A 26,706-nucleotide genomic window follows, 5' to 3' on the forward strand; every position below is an offset into this window, starting at 1 on the left:
TTTTTTTTGTAATTTTAATTTTTAATTTTTTAATCTTTCTTTGAATATATAAATCGTTCTATTTAATAGTAGGATTAATCTAATAGTAAGACTTCTATACTATACCATGTAAGTAATTCATATTTTATGCTTTTTATTTTTTCTACACATTAAAAAAATTTCTTTTTAATTGATTCATGTATATTCCGATTAATTTTTGAAATCACAAATTTTAATAACGTTATTTATATTTTTCTATTAGGTATTACAATAATAAAAAATTAATATTAGACATAAATAATTTATTAAAAGACTAAACAAAATGTATCATAAAATAGTGAATTTTTATAATAACTTATCGTAATTGTTTATAAGTAATAAAAAATTCTAAAACATTATAAAGCAAATCATCGAAAAATTGTTAAAAAATCAATAAAATAAAAAGTTAATTGTATATTGTACCTATATTTATTTAACAAAGGAAGCAACTTTTGTATAAACTTTTAAACTCAATGATTTTCTTATTTCAGATATATTATCGGAGTTTGGTAAAGCTTCCAATTTTGTTACGATTATTCGGCTTAATGGATTGGTTTCTGCGTTATTATTATCTAGAAATTTCAACCACATCAATCGACCTTATTAATAGTATATTGTCATATGTATACGCGATGTTTATATAGCGGAGCGAGATACGCAGGAACTGCTTGCAGCACATGTACATGACAGTTTAAGATTATTTACATGTGACCTCATAGGAAGCTCTTCCCCGCTGCGTATGTAGAAACATGGTCGCGGAAAGACGGCTGCAGGCATCGTGACGTGTAAATTATTACGGTTACCGAGATGGAATTTGTTCATCGATTATTGATTATTTTGCCATCTCTGATTAATTTGCTGATTTATTCATTGTGTTTAAAATATTATAAAAATGATTGTTGAATAAATTCGTTTTATTTGGTGATGTTTTATTTTAAGAAATTATAATATAAAAACAATAATCGCTGAAGCTTTCTCAACTTTCGATAATTCGGCCAAATTGAGTAAAGAAATTAATTAAAATATGATTTACAAAAAAGTTAAAAAAACAGTTTAAAAATTCCTAAAAATTTCCAACTTTATAAAAATAAAATACGTGTAAATTTTGTACACATTGTTTTATTTTGACTGATAAACAATTTTAATCCTTTTGCTGACGTAAAGTTATTGTGTGTGTGAAGAGCCATATTAGATATAAATCTTTATCAAAAATGTTAAATCAATTTTTTATGTAACATCTGCTAGAACTAAAACTATTTCTCAATCGAAACAGGAAAAAGTAAATTATGTAGTTAGATTTATACACATACTTTATTTCTGCAAAATTTCAAATTTTTAATTCTCAGAATGACATACAAATTCCTGAAAATCTTTCTTATTACTTTTTGGAGAGAAAAAGTCATCCTTCAAATTTTCTCAAAACGTTTGAAACATTCCATTCTCACGATTGGAGAAGCTCGAAGAAATCCATAGGTTTTTGGTAAATCGACGAGAGTGAATTCTAAAAGTTTACAATGATCTATTGCTAGTGATCTAGTTTTATAATCATTAAACCTTTGTCAGATATGCCGTGACATCGAAAGTGTGAGGACATTATTAAATTCCTCTGGCGTCGCAGGCGAAGCTCGCGTATTCGTCAAAGTTGACTCGAGCGCGACCGGGGCGATCGCTCAAATGCGCCACGTCTCTATACCAAATCGTTCATAATACAGAATCTAAACGATACGCCAAACCGTGTTCTACCCACGCACGTGTCGATTGCGGAGGAACTCGAGTTTGACAAATGATCCCACCTGGCCGTGGCACTTCGCTAATCCCTCCGACGTTGATCCGCTTTTCCTCTCACGACGCGTCCTCATCTCACGCGTGCTTTCGTCTCTCTCTTCGTTCTTCACCCACCCTCTCTGCGTATACCAAGGAACCGTCACGGGGATGCGTCTCTCTTCTCCGCCGTGAAAACTACTCAGGAGTCGCTGATGGAAAGCATTTTTAGCGGTACTCGCGCACGTCCGTTGCACGCCGCAGACTGCAAAATTTATCATTTTCCCGAGAAATAGCAAATGTGCGCTGCGTTATCAACGGTGAGAGAGGAAAAGAGAGAGAGAGAGAGAGAGAGAGAGAGAGAGAGAGGGCGGGGGACACGTATGCAACGTTCCGGAGATCGATCATTCGCACTAACCCATTCAGAAGCTGGCGTTGCGAAACGGCGGCAGTTCGGAATTCAGAGAAAAGGAAACTTTTTCGAGCTCGAGCATAAACGTAGCAACGGGGAAGGATGGCGACAGCCTCCACGGGGGACGTTAAAAGTCAATTTTTAAATGTCCTCCACGTTCTGAGCGTAGTGCATACAGGACGGACCCTAAGGGAGCCGTTATTCGCCGGTATACGAATCGTCGTGTTATCACGCAAGAAACTTCGTCGCGTTCGAACGATATATTTTAATAAGGCGCAACTAAATTACCCCGAGGCACCTCCGAGTCATTATATCCTGACGATCTCTGTACGCCACGCGTACCCCTGGCTGTGTGACTTGTATACGTTTTCTCGTGAAGACTGTAAACCGGAGGTAGTGAATAAACCTTGGCAGGGAAACTACCTCGTTAGCCTCATTAGCCGTTGCTCCGTTTCATTAGCGAAGTGGCGGATGGGGCTAGGCCAATGTTGCCGAAGAAATTTATGACAGTCGCGTTTTGTCCTAGACATATACAACTTCCCTCCGTAGCACTTTCTCAATTTACTTTGCACGCTTCGCTACCGCATCCCTTCCTTCAGCTCCTCTGCCTCTGTGCCGAGAGCATCGGGCGGGAATTAAGGTTGACGGGAACTAAATTTCGATAAAGGTAAAGATATGCCTTTGAGAGCTCAGCAAGGCCTTCTCGTGGTGCTTCTACTTTTTATTCAAACTTGAAGAAATTGTTCTTTTGTCATTATGTGTGCTGAAGAAATTTCTTGCAAAAGGATCAGTCTTTCTCGTTTGTGTCTCTTTCTTGGATACTTTTATTAATATCTTAATAATATCAAATATTTTAATAGTACGTCAATTAATTTAATTTTTGTTATAACTTATATTATATTATAAACTAAAGATTTAAAAAAGTAGAATAACACGTTTCTCATCGACAAAAAATAAGCAGCAGATATGAATCAACGCGTATATAAACGGTTTAACGAATTATTAATTCGAATAAGAAAATTAAATTAAATTGCGTGTTAAAACAACAAAAAACAAAAGTTACAATTTTAATTAAAATCTAATGAGACAACAAATATAATTTTACAAAATCTTATTAAAAATATTTCGAAAGTCCATAGAAACAATCAATTAGATTTTTAATAGTATATTATTAAAGATCTAATTAATCGAAGTTCATTGCTTTTGATTTGTAAACTACATTTTAACATACAGAAAACGTATTATTGATTCAGTATATATAACAGTTGCTGCTTGGAAAATTTCTGATCAGCTCATTTTGTATGTTTATCTTAAACTTCAAAGAATCCTTAAACTTTGCCCTTATCGCCTGCGCTATTTAGGAGCATAGGAACTTTCTGCATGGTACCGAGCCACCTTTTGAAGGCTGAAATCCTTAGGCTAAAGAAGATATAAAGTATATGAACTTTTGTTTTATTAATAATACTAGGAAGTGCTTTGTTTATATGCTTACTGATTCAACTAGTTAGTCTTATTATTTTTTGATTTTCAATTTTTGTACAATTTACATCCGTCAAGTAAATGTTTGTCGATCTTAATACTTTTACAAAAAAAAAAAAAACTTGTAACACAATGCCAAAATTCCACTTCCATTGGAAGAACTGTAATAATGGTACGAGTTTTACTTAAGAAAACCATCGCAAAGTTTCACGCAGAAGTTGTCTCACGTGAGATTGTAAAGGAGTACTTCTATCTTTGCACTTAAGTCATTTATTTATTTTTATCTCGTCTGGAACGCACAATAAAATCCACAAAAATTTTTTTTCTATAGTTGCATTATTTTCAGAAACTTTTAGTCAATTGAAAACTATATCTGATATTGTATTTATTGTAAATGCATGTTGTTTCTTGTTAATTTAATAAATTTATTAAATATTATATTAAATTTAATATTCTCGACTCTCTCTTCTTACATTAAACCCATCGCTTTTAGCACGACAGAACCTAATTTCGCAATGAAGCCGACTACAAGTCTTATCGTGCCGTGAAGCGTTCAGTCCGCACCGCAAGCAATTCTACAGCCGCTAACCCAACGATTAATCTTGAGATCACCGACGATGAGAAGATCAATATGCGAGCGAGAGTGGTCGGCAGCATTTCTCGACTCACGCGTAAACATCTGCCATTCGCGAAGCATCGGAAGGGCGATGCAAAGTCCGTTCTCTACCCTTACGGCACGCACTTATGCAAGGCGAGCTAATTAATCCGCGGTCGGCGTGGCAAATGCAAGCAAATCAAATGCGGTCGGCCTGTTAGCGAGCTGGTGGCGAGTTGGATTCGAAATTGGCACTTCCGTACGCCCGTTGAGTTAAATATGCAAATCGAGTTGCGCTTATGTCTTGGCCCGCGGAAGTTCCAGGAGTTCTCATGCGTAGCACTCGCATTGCGGAGGGCGCAAACATCATCCTCCTTCTCTCCGTTTGCTCTTGCCCCATCCGTCGCCGCGCTATACGGACTAGTGTTAAGGACACAAGATCCTCACGATGTTTGCGCAATTAAAATCAATTCCTAAAACTGGGTGCAGGTCTGGGTCGGTTGTTTGCTCGCTAAATCTTCATTTTGAGATATGCTAGTATTTCTTCCTCATCGGAAGTGAGTTATAGATTTCATGCGGTAATCAAAATAAACAATCCTCTCTCCTCAGTTTCTTCTCTTTGAGTCTAAAGCTCACGTTGTAGACGATCTCTAATTCTTGTTAGACTTCAGGATCGATTTTATTATCTATATTTATAATTTTATACATTTTTTTTATTCTAAAATCATATTTGATTGTTAGAATATAATTGTAACGTATAGATATGGCGTTAATTTTATCTAAAGATAATTTTACAGATTTATCGCGCCAGCAACGAACGTTCAATTTTTATTAATATTTTTAGGAACAATCACAACATATATTTTTCATATACTTTTATAATCAATATATCACGGAAGATCAACGGTCAAATGGAAAAAGCTTTATTAATTTTACAATTTTGCGTTTTTTCAATTTAAAAAATTCCTTTACATTTTATTTTTTTACTAATTACATTTGAGTTTATTATTAATTAATTTTGCAACTTAAAAGATATATCTGTGTATCTTGTAAAAAATATAAAAATATATCTTTGTCGTTATATTTACCGCAATATCAGAATATTTTCATTAGATCGACTGTGCCAAATGCATACAACAGATAATTCGTTCATTTTTGTTACTAACTGCGAGCAAACAAGATTATACGTTTGTTTGTATAATTGGCACGTATTCGATAATTGATGGAAAATAAATTGGAACAATCGTTCGACTTAATTGGAGCGCGGCAAAAATGTTGGCACTGTTTAATTTCACCTGTTTGTAGGATTACATCTCTTTGCATTTCTCTATTTCGTTCGTGCTTGATTTTAACAAAAAAACGACACTTATTTATAAATGATAAAATTGTACATGTTTTTTTGTTGTCTTATGTTACAACGTAAAACAGCTTAATTTTCTTTTAAATAAAACATTGATATTTTTAAAATAAATCTAAATTTTTCCGTAGAAAATATATGTATTAAAAAATATTCTATAATATTTTATTTTAAAATAAAAAATATTATATATAAATTTAAAAAAAAATATATTTTATAGTTTTTCCTATTTACCCTCAATTACTTCATTAAAATTTGCTAACTATGTTTACATTAAAATCTTTTTCACTAAATGGTTAGCTATTATTTATTATATGTCCGATTGTATTGCATCACTGCTACAATAATTAATTCACATGTTTCCATGTTAAACAGAAATTTCCTATCGATTTGTTTTAAAATGCTAAATAAAACAGTCAGAAAATTTGTGTAATCTTTAAATAAGTTCTCAGTCTGTTCATTATAAGCGTATTTACATATATATCTCGTGAAAGCAAAAATAGTAATGTAGACAGCCCAAAATAAATAAACGATTTCAATCCAATTAAAAGAAAAAAAAAAGAAAATTTGTATTTACAAATAGAACCTTTAAATCCGAGACACCTGTTGTAATGTATTATAAATATACTATTATTAGATTCAATTTATTAACGAAATACTACAGATATTCTTTGTAATAACTGATAAGTAATCACTGATTAAGTAAATGAGAGTTTGCCGAAGTTAATTGGTCAAAATTACCTTTAGTATACATAGTATATCCATTTATAATACAAATCAATTGATATGAATGAACGTACCAGTATTTATATACACTATCATTTTGATGGCCCGTGAAAGTGCAAGAGCGTGAAAACGTAGTTTTCCAAAATGAAAAACTTCGTTTCGTTTTTCATTGAAATCCGCGTTGCTGTGTCGTCTAATCGCGAGTCCTATGATATACAATAGAAATTGATCTTGGAATATCCCCATGACCCGCTAAGCGGTCCATCTTCCTTTTTCCTCTCGTCTCTCTCATCGTGTTTCCCAACTATCTAGTTTTTCTTTCGTGCAAGTACTTGCATCAGTCCCGTTTCCTCTTCCTGTTCGTTCAACATCCTCTCTTCCTTTTTTCCAACGGTCAAGAATCTTTACACGTTCTTGGCCGGACTGAATGACCAAGTCCAGCGGGAAGTCCGACGAGTGGTTTGCTCTCTTTTTGACACAAGAGCCGCGCCGTTCCTCCATTTCACCGTCCGTCCCACTCTCCTTCTGCCGCTCTCCCGCGCCATTTCCTTCGCAGGACCTTCGCCGACGTCTTTCCTTTAAGTAGCAGAAAGAAGTTCTTTATAACTTTCGGATTGTGCTATTTCGTTCATCTCCGTTCTTCCAACCACGTGGTCGTTCTCTTCGAGTCGGTTTCATCCCTCCATCATCAGCTACCCTTCCTACGGTCTCTCCCAGTCTGTGTTTTTTTACTTTCTCGTTTCCACCTCGTTCAACCCTTCTTACGCTAACTCGCGTTCCCTCGCTGTCTCTCTTGTCCCTGTCGTATGTTCCGACGGCGTCTCTGTTTTCTCTTTTGGCAAATTGTACTATGAGACTGGCGCAGTTTTAATTAAATAACGCAGCAACGTGTTCGAAATACCGGTGATTCGTTCTTTCTACATTCTCTGTATGCGTTGAATCCCTTGACATTCCAACAGTAACCCTCGCTTTTCTCATCTTTTTTACTTATTGAAGTGTTCTCTAAGCGAACCACAGACTGACTGCGGCCTTCAGTGAGTTATGTATATGTGTCATACCGTGAATAGAATGAGTCGAATTGAATCTGTCAGAAGAGTTGACACCCGCTTGAGAAGAAGCATTTACGTTAGATTTTAAAAAATGTTCAATTTTGTAAGAAATGGAAAACTCAGCTTTCACAAGAAAAATGTACACAACCTACGTGTTTATGTACATTTTGTTAAATTTAGTGAAAATACATTTTCTATGATAATATCTTTTACTGGAAAATATTTGTATTCAAGTTATACATATAATAAACAGTAATTGTACTAATTACTGTATAGTATAATTATTCGGTTATTTAAACTCTGTGTGTTGTATAAATAATAATTATAAATACTAAAGTATGTCAAATAAGCAATATGACGTTATAAATAACATTTGAATGTATCGGTTTATAACGACGGTGAGAAAAAGTTATCGTTAATAAACAATCCAAAAACTGTTCTTTTCGTCTCGTTGACGTTCGTATCAGAAATCCGTTCTGCAGATTCGCACTCTCTCGTAATCTTTTCGGCAAAATTTTCTTCTGTTTGCTCGGCAGTCTGATTGGACTCACTACGCCGTACGTAATTACACTTCATCATGCCTTCCACCCTTCTTCCGCTTTCAGTTCTATCTATTTTCTACAGGCACGCGTTCACGTCTGCTTTTATGTAATTCGCTCTTATTATATTATCGATAATCTCCATTTACAGCTACTATAGTGTCATAATATACAATCATTTTCGACATGACTTCGATGCTGAAAAATAAATAAAATAATTTTTTTTATAGACGGTATCAATATTTTTAGTAGACTACGTGAAATTAATATACTGTTTATAATTGCATAATAATATAAAAATTAATAAATGTTATGGATAAATTTTTATCCATAAATGTAATTTAAAACGTCGTAATTAATAACTTATACTTATTTTTATCTAACTGCTGCAGCGATACTATGAAGGAGCAACTGAAGCAACCTTCTGATCATTAAATTATGTATTTAATGTTCGGTATTACCGGAAAATACTGTATTGGCAGAAGTTTTAGAACTACGTTATTTTAAGTTTTTACGAAACCTATCGTAATATTTTGCGCATCTTATGTATACTATTTAACTGTATAAGGTCGTTAGTACGTCGGAATAATAAAAGATATTATTATAACAAACTTATAAACCTTTTGTAATACTTTTTTACTCATCATCCTAACAAGGTAACCTTTGAAAAGTTAACAGTATTTAATTTCTTAATTGCGAAAGTTATGGATATTACAAATTATTCTTTTATTAATATATTATTTCAAAAGGTGATTGCTAATTTGTTTAAAATCTCAGAATATTAATATTGAATTACATAAAGACTTAAACAATTGTTATTTAATTTAAAGATGTAATATTTTACTATCTTTTATTGAAAAATTTTTATATTAATATTTTATATATTCCGCAATATTTGCTGATATAATTTATGACACTTCAATTAATACGTATTTTATTAATTATTCAATATGTATATTTACATTTAATATATTATATTTTTACTTTTTCAAGTTGATGATTATATCGCAATGTAATAATAAATTAAATGTAAACTTAAAATATCTATATTTTTTTAGTTTTCTAGGAAGATACAGATATATTATAAAATATATATTAAAATTATATTATGTGTTTATAATTCGATAACTTGCAAAGATTTATTACAAACAAATATAACAGTTATTTATCTATAATATTTATTATATAAAGTTAGAAAAGATGCAACATACAATATCCTTGCGTAATTCCGCAATTTTTTAAACACTGTAGATTTTATTTACACGCAAACGGAAAATCAATGGTTGATTTTTATCAACGTATAATAAATGATGTGTTCTTACGTTCTCTACATCAACTTTGAAACAATACTTTATAACATATATTTTATAACATTAAATAACATTTCATTAATTTCTTGAATACTTTAATAATAAATCGCACTGAAAATAAAGTCGCACATAATGGATATTTTTTGTGTTTTTCTATTTAAAAACTAATAAAAAAGTAACATAGTCTCCCAATCCGATATTTTTTTCAACTTAATGGAATCATGTAGTCCTTATATTATGCTCCGATCGCTTTCATTTCTGCTTCTATTCGTGTAATTCATTAAATTTATTTAGTGAGATGACTATATGCAATATCGCTACTAAATTCCGAAGTATTCCGGAAAATTATATGTTTGTCGGACAATCCCGAATCGACTGACCTCTCGAATTTCGCCGTTGTGTCGAACAAGATCCCGCGGTCTTAAAGACGACTCAGGTGACCTACGTATTCCAAGGATCGGGCCAAGTTTACAGCGACCGTAAAGGCGAGATTTACGCAAGCTGTAAATGTGAGGGGGAGCGTCCTGAGTCTTGGCGTGAGGACCTGCCGGGTGATGCGCTTATACTTTGTGCTCGTGACTGTGACGACATTCTCTCGATGGGAAAGGTACTTTCCGCGCCCAAATAGGGCGATAGAGCGAGTACATACTGCTCTGGAATTCTCTCACCGCAAAAGGGACATTCAAAGTCCTCCATCCCGAAGATTTCGATTGCCGTAATAAGTTTACCACGACGATTGTGAACGCGCAACGTGATCGCACTGGACAATCGTGGTTTGCTGAAAGTGGTTGTTTGAAAGCATAACTCTTTACAGTTATAAAATACAAGCTCAATGTCTTAAAGATTTTCTCACGTATTTTTACAAAAACATAGGACAATTACTCTCAGAAAAAATAAAAAGAAAGAAGAGAGTAAAGAAATTTAAGAAAGTGAACGAAGAATAACGATTCTAAAAGATTTTTCTTAAGATAAAAAGTTTCTTAAAGATAAAAAGAGTCTAAACATTCATTTAAAAAAAATCGATAAAAATGTATCTTTTTAAATCTATAAAATTAAAATCAATAAAATTGAAATTATAAATGCAGTCGCATTATTATTAGTTGTTATATTATAACAAATTAATAAAAAAATTATATATATTATATTAACTGAAAAGAAAAAATTAATAAAAAAATATTGATAGTGATGTTTCAAAATTTTCAATTTATCTAATTTAATAATTAATTTTTTATAGAAAAAATAATATAATACTAAAACTTTTTATAACGATCTGTCTCATATATATGTCTCATGTATGTATTAAAAGTTATAATCTACAGTTATAATGTATATTAATGTATATTAATGTATATTAATGTATATTATTTAATAATTTTATAAATATTAATAATATAAATAGACGTTATTGACTGTATTATCTACAAATTTATGATATATCTAGAAGACTCTTGTTTTTCGTGCGAGAAGTCCGTATTATTGGTACATTTTTCACAAATAGATGAAACGACATCATGTGACATGATTGATGTTTCCAAAAGATCGATTTTAGTAAGGCTGTGTTCAGCGACTGTCAGTATTCTCTGAGCAAAGTAAAAATGGTGATTTTTACTTTAACGTTGAATAATTTCCTGAAAAATTTTGTATAATTGGTTATATATAATTACATATAAAAATGTTTATTCAAATCATTGAAAAGAATCGTATAATGCATAACAAGTACTCAAATTAAAGATTTATTCCTTCGAAAGCTGTGAATTGCTTTTGTGCACGATTTTTAATTTATGTCATGAAGCTTTGCAATATAATAAATAATGAAAATACGTACTTATTTTATGCATAATTAAATTACAATTACATAAAACAAAATGATCTTTTGAAATATTTAAATATATAATATTGCATTTATTTTAACGTCATATTTATTTTGATAAATGACAAGAACTGAAAAGTACAGATAAAAGAACATACCTATAAGCACATTTAAAAATACTTGGTACACAAACTATACCTGTTTTTAATCTACAGTTTGACGGCACCGTTTAGCGAGATAATCATATAAATAACCAGTAGGACACTGACGACCTATATCAAAAATACTTGGTTTGGTGACCACCATTGCAAAAAATGTTGATATTAATAAGAAAACAAACACCAGATACGAAGTAATGGGCTGGTCAATCTTCATATTTACTTATTATTTTATTAAATAAAAAATCAAATCTAAAATTTTGTAAAATGATTGCGAAACAGAGTCACATGAAATAATATTTAACTTGTGGCATTTTGCGGAAAGTTCTCTTTTATACCGTTTGCAGTCATAAACGATATACGTCAAGGACATAAAAATTGTAAAAATTATATTGCAAGTACTAAATATTACAATTTTATTTCCTAAACCATAAATATTACACAACTGTTCTATTAATACACAATTGATAAAATAATATATTGACTTTTTATTTATTTTTATTTTTTATTATATATTTTATTTATTTCATCTATTACTTTTTATAGGAAAGAGATTTTTCGAAAAAAGAAAAACTTAATGTATTGTTACGAATGTTTTCATTAAACGAGATATTAAACAATATTTTTTATTTTTTTTTATCAAACTTGTGAATATATGATATAACTTTATAATTTTGTTTCAATATATATTTCTAAAAAAAAAAAAGGTGATAATAACAGTAATAGTAATTAATTTTAGAGTAATGTAATTAAATAAATAAAAGGTACATATATATTCATAGATAAGCAAATTTAAATAGAAACATTCTCTCATAAAACAATCTTACATATATCTGAATTTGACTAATTAGTCTTAAGTTTAATATTGATCATGTCACTTAATTTTTCAAAACCTTCTACCATTTATTGCTAGCGAAATATTCTATTACATGTTCTCGTTATTTCATTTGACTGCGCAGACTAGCACGTTTCTTGGGAAGTGATATGTACGGCTCTGTTCCTCAGTGATTACGACAATGTTACGAGCGGACGGAAGGCTTTGTCCTCTCTTGCGTAACAGAACAGGTGTTTTTGGCTTTAGTTCATGGCAACAAGTAGCATCAGGTAATTTCATTCTCTCTTATTAACGATTGAGCGCGGATACGCGGATCTCGGGAGGAGCTTTGTTTGAAACTCTAAGCTCAGAAAGATAGTACAAGTCTTATAATGCTCTTGACAGCGCTGAAAATGTGCCTTTGAGTATCTCTTGCATTACCCTTTGGTCCACGCCATGCTCATTCACATTGTGATTTATATACAGAACATTCATGATATTCATACAGTAACTTTTAATTACAGAGCGCATGAATCGAGATTACCATTCGTTAAGATTTGTCTATAATAGTTTTTAAAAGTATATAAAGTTAAATTTGTACCAAGAAAAATTAAACTGAAATAATGATAAAATAATTATTTTTTGTACATTCGTTGTTTCGAGTGAGCAGTACTCAGCAGACGAATTAGGTAATATTTCTGGAGAAATACAACAAGGTAGTAGCGCAGATTTGCTGAGCGCATTGAGCAAATAATTAGGTACGAGCGGCTAATTACTAACGAGAGATACGCCCTCGTTACAATCGTATAACACGATACAATTTTGTATTGATTAATACGGTTCTTGCACAACTGCATGGGAAACGGAAGATTATATTCGGGGGCAGTGGAATTGATTGGAGAAACAAAATGATCGCTGTGATGATGTGTAATTCCATACAATTCCGCCGACTACCATTAATGATATTGCGTATGCGACAGGCCAACGCAAACTGATGGAACCTCGTTAAAATTGCATTAAATGAATAAACGTAGTCCGATGGAGTACAAATATGTACGTAATTATTTCGGTCTATACAAGATAATATGCAAAACGCAATTAGTTTTACATGTTTATTCCATTAAAGTGCGTTTTATTATAACAAGGATCGCAGGTTTTAAGAAAACTGAAATACGTATTATATATAATAGCTTCAAATATAAGATTTTATATACATATGTAATATCAATATTTAATGATTATATATATTTAACATTAAAAAGAGAATTTATAGTATTGAATATTTTTATTAAGATATATTGTTAAAATATATTATTAAAACGCGTATCCTTAGATACAAAAATTATTAATTTTTTAAAATACAATGTATATTTTACATTAAATCTTACACATATTTCTATATAAATTATTTAAATAAACGTTATTTCTAAAATAAAATTGGATAAAATAATATTTAAAGCAAAGATGTGAAACAGTCATGTTGGATGAATAGTGTTGTACACAAAATGGATTTCAATATCTGAAATATACATATATCTTCTAAATTTGTAAGTCGGTGACCGTAAAGAGTAGCAAGGGTGGTCAAAGGATTAATATCGGCCTTAATTTCGGCTTTGCCAACACAGGATATCTAGTTCTACAAACATAGCTGCATTAAGATCCAATGTACATATACAGTCTCTCGATAGCTTCGCGCCGCGTCGCCGCTGCGTCGAGGAAGACCGGCAGCAGAGTGTCCGGGGGTAATCGGGGGTGGTTCTGCCGCATAAAGGGTCGTGGATATTCGACGCTCCGGCAGTAAGCGCCGCGATGTCCGTCGGAGACGCAACATACAGTGCTCGTATGCGAAATCTCGTGTCACGTGGCTACGAAATAACACGTATATTTCTTAATATTCGTATATAAAGATTGATGAACAATCGAGAGTTTCTGTCTTGTATATTTTTCAAGCAAAAAGCTGAAACGTGGCTGAGGCATACGCGATATTATAGTTGGACAACTTTTGTAAAACTAAAAGAAACTATTTGTTTTCATTTTTACTTATGATGTACTTATTTAATTTAATTATGCTGTGATAATTAAATATCTATTTAAAGATAGAATTTAAAAGAAATGCGGTTTTTAAATAAATTTTAATGATAATTATCATACATGCAAATTTGCAAATAAAATGAAAAATGCTTGAAGATCATGTGCTTGATCGATATGAATTGTTTAAGTGACAAATATATTTGTCAGAGACAATTGCTGACAATGAATTGCAATAAGTGTTAGAAAAAGGTATGTTCTAGTAACAGGTTTATAAAGTAACCGGACCCTGTACGATAATCTACCTAATCTTTGTGATCTTTTTCATTTTTTGAATACAAAATTGAAAACTGATGATTTAAAAGAGGAAACATTGCTGAGTATTAAAAAAAAGTATGATATTTCCTAATATTTACGGGTATATATTATATTATATAGTGTAATATTTATTAATATGATGTAACAGGTATATAATTTGCTCTTCTTTTAAATTAGAGAAATAGAAAATAAAGTGATTCAATGTTATACTTTTATAAGATAAATTATAAATATTTAATTGACATGTAAGAATTCCAAAAGAATTATTTTTAAAACAATTGACTTATCTATTTATTTCCTCAATGTTTAGCAAATAAATTAGAAATTTCATAGTCTTAAATAAAAGAATCAAAAAACGTTACAATCAATGTATGCACTCAGTATGCCTAAGGATTGATTATATCAAATCAATCTTGCAAAGAGTTTCCTCTATTTGGTTATAAACCAAACATTAAAAACAATAAAAATATAAACTAAATACAGTGTTGTAAAATATAAGTACATAAAGTAACAATAAAATGAACAACGGAAATTAATAACAATTTCTTTGTAGTTAGAGAAAGCAGTAATTCAACTACCAAATAGTACATCATGACTTCGACGTTCTGCATTTTGCTTTACTGACAGTAACAGAACAATAACAGACTGAACAATAAACTGATATATACAATCAAGTAAGATGGACAACCTACACGACTTACTAGTGCTATCTGTTGAATTTACCATGGATACTGTAATTATCCTTTAACAATGAGTAGAGAATAATGGGTAATAATAGGGTCCGGTTATCTTATAAAACTTTCCTTTAAGTAACAATTATCCATTAAATAAGTGAAATTATGGAATTTGAGTGCTACTAAAAATTTTCGAATGTTATTTATTTATAAAAGTATTGTTATATTCTTTTGTATATTTATTTAAAAAGTTTAAAATAATATTTGAATAATTAATATTCGCGCATGCGCGTAGAATAATTAAAAATATACTGTTTATACAAACTTTATGAAAACTGCTTATTATTTTCTTTGTATATCTTTAATTTAGTTGTACAAAATAGGTGAGAAGATTATTAATTCGGATCATTATTGAAAAGGTTTTCAAAATTTTACTTCTTATCATAGTGTTCATTTCTTCTCGAAAACTTGATTAAACACTCTGTATAATGCAATCTATTAACATAATAATATATTAACATAATAAGAATTAGATTGAATAAACGTTGAAGTTGTTATATATAACTTAGCTTCGCTCTACACTTAATTCTATATGAAAAATCGTGATTATATTATATAGAATCACATTCAATAAATCTTCATTGTATAAAGAATAATTTTAGAATACATGATGATTCCTGTCAATATAATTTTCTTTTCCTTTCCTTTTATTTTCCTTCAATATAATTTATGTATTGTGAAAAATAACTTTGAACATAAAATGATAGTCAAAATTTATGCAATATTATGTATAATTTAACTTGTATATCTCAATAATGTTAGCTAATAAAAGTGATGGAAGTGAAAAGAATTTTAATAAACATAAGCATGCTAATTATATAAACTTATATGGATATTTGAAATTGTCGAAATATTAGTAATTCTATAATATGCATGTATAATCTTACCCCAGAAAATTTAACTTACAAAAAAAGCTAAATATTCCGACTGACGATTAGTACGCGAATCTATGTTGATTAAAATTGTTTTACGAGTTCTGTTATAAAGTTATCTCTTGACCTAGTAACTTCGAAATACCATGTACTAACATAAAAAACTTATACTATAAGAAGCTAATACGAACCAATAGAGGTTATATAAATAACTCAAGTGTCGAGCAAAACTGCGATAAGCTTCTGACATGACGTGGAACGTGGACGATATTATTTCCAGGTCATAAACTGAGCTTTAGACAAATGGCGTGAAAATATAGTTCAGGTTTGAAAATACACTTCCGTTGCTGCGAAAACTGAGTCGAATGAAAACAAGTCGCGCACTTATTAGCGCGGATTGTACTTAGCCCACTTTTTCGTGACGTAATTGTCTCGAATAACGTCTCGTTGCAGAAACTAGTGAAATTGTCTTATCTCTGTAACAGAAAACGTATCATTATCGTGCATTCCTTTTCGTTCTCATACACATTCGATGCGTTTCCTGAAAGAAAGAGAGCGGAATTGTTTTTCAAAAATATTACAAAAGAAGAAAAGCGAACAATTCAAGTTACAAAATTTAAAAACATAATTTACACAATATTGTTATAAAGATATTCAAAGAATTCTTATTTTTTATTGTTTAAAGAAATTTGATAAAATTTATGATTACAGATTGTTAAATGTTGAATTAAAAAAATTTGTTTTTATTGTAAACAAAATTGTAATATTAGTTTATTGGGAGATAAAATAATATTCAATTTACATCTTCTTACAACTTTCACAAAAGTAATGCAAGAGATAAAATTAAAAGTTCTTATTCATTCAAATTTCTCTTTCATAGATGAACTCAAAAAATTAATTAATACATATACAATACATAACGTAAATAATAACTTTTAAAAAGTATACCTTGTTTTTGATTTCGCCAAAAATATATGACGAATAACAATCACACAATTAGTAGTTTTTAATAGTTTTTAACGTGTAACTCAGGTACTCGCCGAGTTTTAAGGAGTCGAAGTCAATGTCGAGCGAGGCTAAGTTATCTAGTGTACGAGAACGAGCTTCCATACGTCAGCGAGAGTAACACCGGTACACTCGGCACGTAAACATCGGAAAATAGACGAACCCATCTCGTCGGTCGTAAATCCTCAGTTGGCCGTGGCGGTAAACACGCGCGCTCCATGAATTGGGCATAAATATAATTTAAAGTTTGTCGATCGTCATGTAATTTGAAATTGCACGTGGCGTGAGAAAAGGGAACATGAGCTTAGGAGGCACGAGAGAGCGAAAAGCTCGCTTATGTAACGCAATCCGCGGCGTTCCGCGTGTGAGCGATTACGGGACAATGTAATCCTGCGGCGCGGCGGCGATCGACTTAAAGCGGAACTTAATTCGCTTCCGCGGCCTCTGTGAATCGGGCACTTTTTACCGGTCCTTCTCTTTCTTGTCTCCCTTCTTCGCGCGAAAGGTTCTTCGCCCTGCATTATTCATGGAGCCGGGCAATTACAATTTCCTCATGCCCGGTCGTGCGAAGGAGAATTAAAAGCGGTCCGGGTTTCATCGACTCGCCGATTGGTTTGGATCGACGTGCAAATTAATGGCTGTGTTATTCAATTGCGCAAAAAGACGAGAGAGGATGATGGAGTGTTTGCGCTCACACAGCGTGCGAATAGCATTACACAGAGTTTTAATATACAGAAACTCGTGTTATCCGAATTATGAAATAATAATTTATTTCATGATATGCACTACAAGAATTCTGGATTATATTATGATGTTTATATGGCTTTTGCAGGTTTAAACATTTATTGGAGTTTTTATTAATCTCGTTCATTTATTCGAGATTTAAATTTTGATGAGAAAATTTTGCTCATTAATTTACATAATTTTTTTTAGAGAATTAATATTGTAATATTAATTATTTTCTGAATTTCTCGTTACGTCGTTTTATTGAGTTACTGCATAACAACATTGCGTGTTTTATTTCTAGATGTTATATACTGACATATTATATTTTTAACATTATTCTAGATAATCGTTTGGACCACATTGCTCCTCATAAAGAATAAGTATTAAAAATGCTAGAAAATGAAGTTACGCAAATTGCTAAGCGCGAAAGTGTATAAGAGTGATATTTCAACATTCTATAAAACTAACGCTTTTGTTTAACAATGATGAATGTACCAAAGATAATGGCATTATTAGAATAATTATGCCAAAAACGACAACACAAGAATTCTCATAATGATCAATAAAATCTGTCGAAACAAAGATCGCATCACCAGTCTCTACAATGATAATTTATCGGACGAAATGGATTCTTCTTCAAAGTGAGGTACAGCATAAATTAAGAAGACTGTTTAAATTTCAGATATAATATATTTTCCTTGATATATTTGAAAATGGCGCAAAATTATGATATAGCATTGGACGAAAACGATAGGACTCGCACGTCGATTTACGCGTCCATTACTTGATTCTGGCCCTTCTCGACAATTTCGGTCGATGATTGGAACTTGTTGCTAAGCTTGAATTGACTCAAGAATGAGACACGTCGCGGTATTATGGGACACTTCGAGAATTGTTTAGACGGCTTATCCAAGCGGACATCGAAGAAGTCCTGCGAGAAGGCGTCGCGACGCTTGAGATCCCTGATCGCTAAGACCAGAAGATGGGGTTTGACAACCGAAGAAGTTGCAGAATTGCCCACAATAAAAAAGCTGGTGCCAACCCGCGTCACTTCGAGCTCAAACATATGGACGACTTTGGCTATGATTGCTCTAGTCTTGGGCGGCGGTATAATTCTAACATACATCTGCACACCTTGTATCACAAGGAACAAAACGTGAGGCTGATATGGAGGAAAACTTTATGGTGTAAGGAACTCGTTAGAAGATTATTGTTGAAAACAGGTAATCGATTATTCAAGTTTACTTTTAAATAATAAACTATTTTTTTAAATAAAACTTGGCCAAAAAGGTGTAACATTGTAATAACGTTAGAATATTTAAAAAAGAAAAATAATAATATATAGGATATATTAGTTTTTATACAGAAATTCTCTTGTAAAATTCTTGTAAATAAGTAATTCGATAGTTAACCAAGAGGGCATTTCTTTCATGAAAAATGTTTAAATGATATTTAATTCAGCAATTATAGTTTTGTAATAAAAATTAATATTAATGGAATAGTAAATAAATATGCAATAAATGTTAGTGATAAAAAAATCGTATGATCTACTTAAAGAAGTGAAAATGATCTCTATATCTTTTTGGTGACTTTACTTAAAAAAAAAAGAACAACATATCCAAAATACAATGTCTTTCTTGAAACTGTTTCACTTTCATCTGAAATATTTTTTCTCATTACGTATTCTTTAAGATCCTCATATTTGCATGCCTAAAGTAGTATTATGAAATGGGACACTGTATACCTCTTTATATATTAAACAAATAAGTACTCTAGTTCTGTAATAATTTAACAAATTTAGAAATATTATACATGTTGTCGTTGTTACTCGAGCACACAATATCAAAAATGAAAAATATTGTAGTTTGAAGAAAAACAGAAAAATGTTTTCAAAAGTATATGCATGCAAGGAAGTCTCGATTATCTATAAAAAAGATTTCTTAAGATCTCGTTTACATACGATAATATTGTACGCATAGCGCATTGCACACACGACTGTATTGTACACACAGCATTGCACATATAACTGTATTACACATAATGTATTACACATACGATTGTATTGCATTCTTTTATATCGTTCAAATCATAAATAACTTTAAAACAAGTTTTGAAAGTAATACGTTTCATAGAAATATCACGACTGTGCATTACGTTTTATACTCAATAAAAATTATATTACGAATATTTAATATTATATTACAATTGTGTTTTTAAAAATTATTATATAACATTATATCAATTAAATTGATCTATATTATTGAATAATGTTTGCTTGAGAGGTTCTGAATCACTTAATAACATATCTTTAATCTTTTTAAAGAAAGTAAAAAGGAAATAGAAACTTTTTTAAAATTATCAAATTAATAAATCTGTAAGTATAGTTTGTATAAGGCTGATATAATACATGGTTTCTTGATTTTAAAACTATGATATTTAATGTATTCGTTTTTTTTTTTAAATGCATTTTATTACTTTTATTTAAATACGAAATACACTTTCCGTAACTATATGTTTTTCTATTTTTAAAAAATAAATAATTTATGATAAATTTATTGTAGTTTTTTACATTCTTCATTTTTATTATATACTTTTTATTCATTTTGTTACTACTACTTACTGTAGAATATACATATTTTATTGTTTTATATAAAAAGATAACATTCAGAAAAGATTAATAAAGTATTAAAATCAAATATTACATTCAAATTATGTAAACACTTACAATATAACTTTGATAATTTGAAATAAATTTTGTGATTACATTTTTAAAGTATCAAAATTACAAGCGTGTGTATGTTTGTTTATTATACGAAACATTTGACAAAGTTAATTTTTTAAATATAAATATAATAAAACTGCAAGCTTAAAAGTAAAACTCGATAACATGTATTTATAGTAGTTTATTTCAAGTCATAAGTTTATAATACTTATTTTTATAATTTCATTTATAATTTTATAAATGTGAAATGTAACTACATTAGTTTTAGATCCTTTTATATTGAACAAACATTGTTAGAAGTATATTGAAGGATTGCTTTGAATTCATTGTCACCCAAATGCATTGCCATCAAGTTTTCCTGCAAATAAAAAATTAATATTAATATACAATAGTATAATAACGATTATATTATATTAATATATAATAAATTTTTTGACAATTCATTATAATATTACTACATTAAAATTTCCATTTTTTACATTAAAAAAATTCTTTTATTATAGAAATTATAGATACATAAAAAGCTCGATCTGTTAACGTAGTTGCAGTTGTAAGAATTGACCAATCACAGTTGAATACTATATGAGAAGGATATTGGACTGTGGTTGGTGAATTTTTACAACTACGACCATTTACATTCAACTATAATACATTTATGCAATTGTAGATCAGACCTCACACCTTAATATTTTGCAGAAACAAATTTTATATACGAGGGTGGTTCGACAAGTAACTTGGTTTGATATTAGAGATAATAATTCGAATTTTGTAAAATAGTTTATTTTTCAACATGGTCCTCTCGAAGTTAAACGCACTTGTTCGAACATCTTTCCAAATTCGCGATATTTTCATGAAAGTAAGCCTCCGAAGCCCTCAAAATACTCGTTAACCACATGTATGATTATTTTCATTTCTAACTCAAATTTTTATCTACTCAGAACAGTCTTGAATTTTTGGAACAGGTGGTAATCCGAGGGCGCTAGATTGAGTGAATAAGCTGGATGCGAAAGCGTTTCAAATTGCAGTTTTGTCAATTTTTGTTAAACGAAACGGTTTAAATGTGTTATTGAAATATTACTCTTTAAGTAATTGTCAAACAACAAATTGTCAGGACGATTTGTAAGCATAAAATATTTATTTATTTATAATAGAAAGGACATTTTAGATCACATATACTAGTGTCGCTGTGACTCTCTATTATTATGTGGACCAAGTTACTTATCAAACTACTCTTCTATGTTATATGTATGTATAATATATACTATAAAGTATATAAAATAATTACTAAATATATATATATATTTATTATTAATTTATAAACTTATATCTTTTAAAAATTGTCAATAATAATACAGCAATTATTTAAAGCACATAGCAATTAAGAAAATAATAAACAGTTACATCATTGAAAATATGATAATAAAAAATGTAAAATATATAATTGTACAGTTTAAAAAGTTTAAAAAGCAATTACTATAAAATGTTTTAAATAATTTATACTTACCGTTAACCGACATTTTCGCGACATATTCCATGAGCAAGCTTAAAACCTGGAGGACAGGGAGTGGGTTTTCTAGCAGGAAGATCTATGATGTGTGATTCAGTCATTACAATCGTGATAAAAGTTGACACAAATGTAATTATTAAATATATAGATAACATGTTTGCACACATATTGCCCATTTTCGTACTTTTGCAGAATATGTCGATGGAAATTAAAACAAAAATCAAATATCTGAAATCTTGCAGCCGATACCGTCTGAGTAATCGTGGAGGTAGAATAATTTTCAACTGTAACACTGCACAAAAGTTTCTTTTATATCGTTCAAATCGTAAATAATTTTAGAACAAGTTTTAAAAATATTATGTTTCATAGAAATATATCACGACTGTACATCACGTTTTGTACTCAATAAAAATTATATTACGAGTATTTAATATTATATTATAGATTTGTTTTTAAAAGTTTTTGCTATAAGTTATTTTAGTTTCATTTTTTAAATATACACATGTATATTATAGTTTCTTATGAAGAAATATTAAAATATTATATAAATATACGATTTTTATTAAAACTTACTTTAATATATTAAAACAAACTTTTTTATATATTTTTTTTTTAAATAAAAAAGTGATTATTAACAATTAAAATTACACGCGTTATAAATCATCTGTATGTTTATTATCGATTAAATTTATCTATATTATTGAATTATTGATTGCTTGAGAAATTCTGAATCAGTTAATAACATCATAATCTTTCTAAAGAAGATAAAAATGAAATAGAAACTTTTTTAAAATTATTAAATTAATATATCTGTAAGTACAGTTAGTATAAGGCAGATATAATATTATTCCTGATTTTAAAATTATGATATTTTTTATATTTGTTTCTTTTAAATGCATTTTATTGCTTTTATTTATTAGGAGTGGTGGCGTCGAGTGGCTCACCGCTCTGTGCGATTGACTCGCGATTTGTAGACCCGAGTTCAATCCCACGTGCGCCCAAACGCGATGATTTTTCGCGTTTAATGAGCCAAAAAATGGCTCCACCTGGTGATCAAAAGATCTATGATCATCAGCGCCTTTCGGATTCGGCGTTAAAAACTGTAGGTCCTATACATCAGTAGTATACATATCAGTAGATATTTGTCTCTAATATCTAACTGAGGTAGGATTCTGTGGACCAATCACCCACAAATCAGAAAAACTATCTGATTCGAGAAACGAATATAGGCCTCGGACAAAAGAGGTCTATAGACGTCCTATGCTCCACATAAGGAGATAAAAGGTGTCGTTAATTTATTAGGAGTATAAATTAGTTCGATCCGTTTTCCAAAAGATGATCGCCTCCAAAAACGAGTCATTTTTTCGAGATGGAATTCTAAAATTGCCTGAGAGATGGTAAAAAGTAGTAACCAATGATGGACTATACTTTAATTAATCTGTTCATTCATTTTGTTTTATAATTAATGCATTTTTGAACACAAAAAACAAACCGAACTAATTTGTACTCCAAATAAATACTAAATACTTTCTGTGTTTGTGTGTGTTTTTCTATTTTTAAAGAATAAATAAATTTATTTATGTTAAATTTATTGTAGTTTTTTACATTCTTCATTTTTATTATGTACTTTTTATTCATTTTGTTACTACTACTTACTGTAGAAAATACATATTTTATTGTTTTATATAAAAAGATAACATTCAGAAAAGATTAATAAAGTATTAAAATCAAATATTACATTTAAATTATGTAAACACTTACAATATAGCTTTGATAATTTGAAATAAATTTTGTGATTACATTTTTAAGGTATCAAAATTACAAGTGTGTGTATGTTTGTTTATTATAGGAAAACTTTGACAAAGTTACTTTTTTAAATATAAATGTAATAAAACTGCAAGCTTAAAAGTAAAACTCGATAACATGTATTTATAGTAGTTTATTTCAAGTTATAAGTTTATAATACTTACTTATAATTTCATTTATTATTTTATAAATGTGAAATATAACTACATTAATAAAGAGAAACAGGGCTACGAGCCAATGAATTCGTTAAAATCTTTAATTTATTCTAATATATTGCGAAGAATATCACGTAATATTGGCGTTTCGTCTCAGCTTCCACTACTGCACTCATTAGTAAGGTATTGTAGTGGAAGCCTACCTTAAAGACCTGGGAAAGTTATTTAATCAAGAATCTATATAAAGATATATACGCATGGCAAAGCACTTTCGAGAATTTGCGTATATCGATAGACCACTGATGGCGGGTCGATGAAGTAATATTCTTTGCAATATGTATCCAATGTAATGTATTGCGAAGAATATTACTAATAATTATAAAATTTAAATATAAGTACAACACGACACTTGCAGAAAAAGTGTCGTGTTAGACACGGAAATAAAAAAAGTTAAGTAAAAATATATAACAGCCGGAACTCTGTTTAAAAATGACTTCAGAGCATAGAATTCTGCCAGTACTAACTAGAACTGGCATTAAAACTGGTACATACAACCAGCACTTTTTCTCCAATTGTCGTATTGTACCTATATTTAAGTTTTATAATCATTAATAATTGTTCAAATTTTGTGTTCTCTTATTATATATATTTCAGTAGAAGAGGAGTAGTACTAATGTTGTCAAAATATCCAATGAGATGACCTCCTCGCCTGTACGCGATACGTGTACGCGACAAGGCTGCCAACGGTAGATACAATAACAACTTATTTTTTATTTAAAAAATATGTAGAATTAAATTTTACTATTTTCTGCTTAGTTTTTCCAAGAAAATCGAGTTTGAAAATCCGCTGTGTACTTATGCCGTTACGGCTAAATTATGGTTTGTCGAGGAACATGCAACGCATACAGTGTATCGCATTTACAAACAATCTTTACACGGTATCTAAAAGCTATCATAGATTTAAGGAAAAATATATAGTCTTTAATGAACAAAATTTCATATGTTACTGTGAACTTAAAGTCATATAACTTTATTTATTGACTAAATGCGTCACTTTTATATATGCAATAAATATTATATTGCAAATACTAAAGGTTATGATCTTTTTTTGGAAATATATACATATATGTATACATTTTTTACACTAAAAATTTTAAACATGTTACTTTTATTTAAATTTATTTATTTTTAAATGTCACACGGTCAGTTTTTTCAAATTACTGTTATTTTGCCGCAAATTGAATAAACATTGTTAAAAGTATATTGAAGAATTGCTTTGAATTCGTTGTCACCCAAATGCATTACCAAGTTCTCCTACAAATAAAAAATTAATATTAATATACAATAGTATAATGACAATAATATTACATTAACATAATATAAATTTTTTATTAATTTGTTATATTTTTATTACGTCAAAATTTCCATTTTTTTACATTTAAAATTCTTTTATTTTAGAAATTATACATATAAAGCTCAATTAACGTGATTGCAGTTGTAAGAATTGACCAATTACAGTTGAATATTATATCAGAAGGATATTGAACTGTGATTGGTAAATTCTTACAACTACAACCACTTAAATGCAACTACATTTACGCAATTGTAGATTAAACTTCACACATTAATAGTTTGCAGGAACAAATTTTGTATACGGGGGTGATATGGCAAGTAACTTGGTTTGATATTAGAGATAATAATTTGAATTTTGTAATGTAGTTTACTTTTCAACATGGTCCTCTCGAAGTTAGACGCACTTGCTCGAATGTTTTTCCAAATTCGTGATATCTTTATGAAAGTAAGTCTTCGATGCCCTTAAAATACCCGTTTACCACATGTATGATTATTTTCATCTAACTCAAATTTTTATCTACTCAGAACAGTCTTGAATTTTCGGAGCAGGTAGTAATACGAGGGCGCCAAAATGAGTGATTAAGTTGAATGCGAGGGCATTTTAAATTGCAGTTTGATCAATTTTTGCTAAGCGAGACGGTTTGAATGCGTTAGCTAAACACTTCTGTTTAAGCAATTGTCAAATATCAAATTACTGTCAGGACGACTTGCAAGTGTACAATATTTATTTATAGGAAGGACATTTTAGATCACATATACAAATGTCGCTGTCGCTTTCTATTATTATGTGAATCAAGTTACTTATCAAATTACCCTCGTATATTTATATGTATGTGTACAATATATGATATACTATATAGTATATATATATATATGATAAAATAATATTATTAATAATATATAAAATAATTACTAAACATATGTATTTATTATTAACAAGAATATAAAGGCTAATGAGAGCTATTCGCTGTTATTAGTGCGATCATAAGATATATTGTAGTGTGAATTTTATATACGTTCCCCCCAATGGTGCGCCGAAAATCCTTCGGACTTAAAATGCAATTCTAATCAACTACCGTAGTAATATCACAATTTTTTGATGCTTATAGTATCCTAAAGTTTTTCTTTAGGTCCATTTTTATAAAAAGTTTTAAATAATTTATACTTACACAAAATAAACGTAAACTTTGCGACAAACTCCATTAACAAGACTATAACCTGGAGGACATGTGGATATGGGTCTCATACTGGGAAACTCTTTGACGTATGATTCAGTTATTACCATCGTGATAAAAGTTGACAAAAATGTAATTATTAAATATATAGATAACATGTTCGCACACATATTGCTCATTTTCATATTTTTGAAGAATATGTTGATGGAAATTAAAACAAAAATCAAATATCTGAAATCTTGCAGGCGATACCGTCTGAGTAATCGTGGAGGTAGAA

The 26,706-nt window shown here is 30.1% G+C and overlaps 1 protein-coding gene across 1 annotated transcript; it reads right to left on the bottom strand.

Moving 5' to 3' along the window:
• Positions 1 to 18,057: 18,057 nt before the first annotated feature.
• LOC108781847 (uncharacterized) lies at positions 18,058 to 18,928 on the bottom strand. Its single transcript, XM_018549955.1, has one exon. It carries the CDS (start codon positions 18,835 to 18,837, stop codon positions 18,481 to 18,483), a length of 357 nt encoding a protein of 118 aa, XP_018405457.1. The 5' UTR covers positions 18,838 to 18,928; the 3' UTR covers positions 18,058 to 18,480.
• Positions 18,929 to 26,706: the final 7,778 nt, after the last annotated feature.

Source organism: Cyphomyrmex costatus, unplaced genomic scaffold (assembly GCF_001594065.2).
Source record: "Cyphomyrmex costatus isolate MS0001 unplaced genomic scaffold, Ccosl1.0 scaffold123, whole genome shotgun sequence".
Taxonomy (NCBI): Eukaryota; Metazoa; Arthropoda; class Insecta; order Hymenoptera; family Formicidae; genus Cyphomyrmex; species Cyphomyrmex costatus.

Coding starts and splice junctions, on each gene's coding strand:
- LOC108781847 (XM_018549955.1), bottom strand. CDS start 18,837: ATGTATGTTAGAATTATACCGCCGCCCAAGACTAGAGCAATCATAGCC.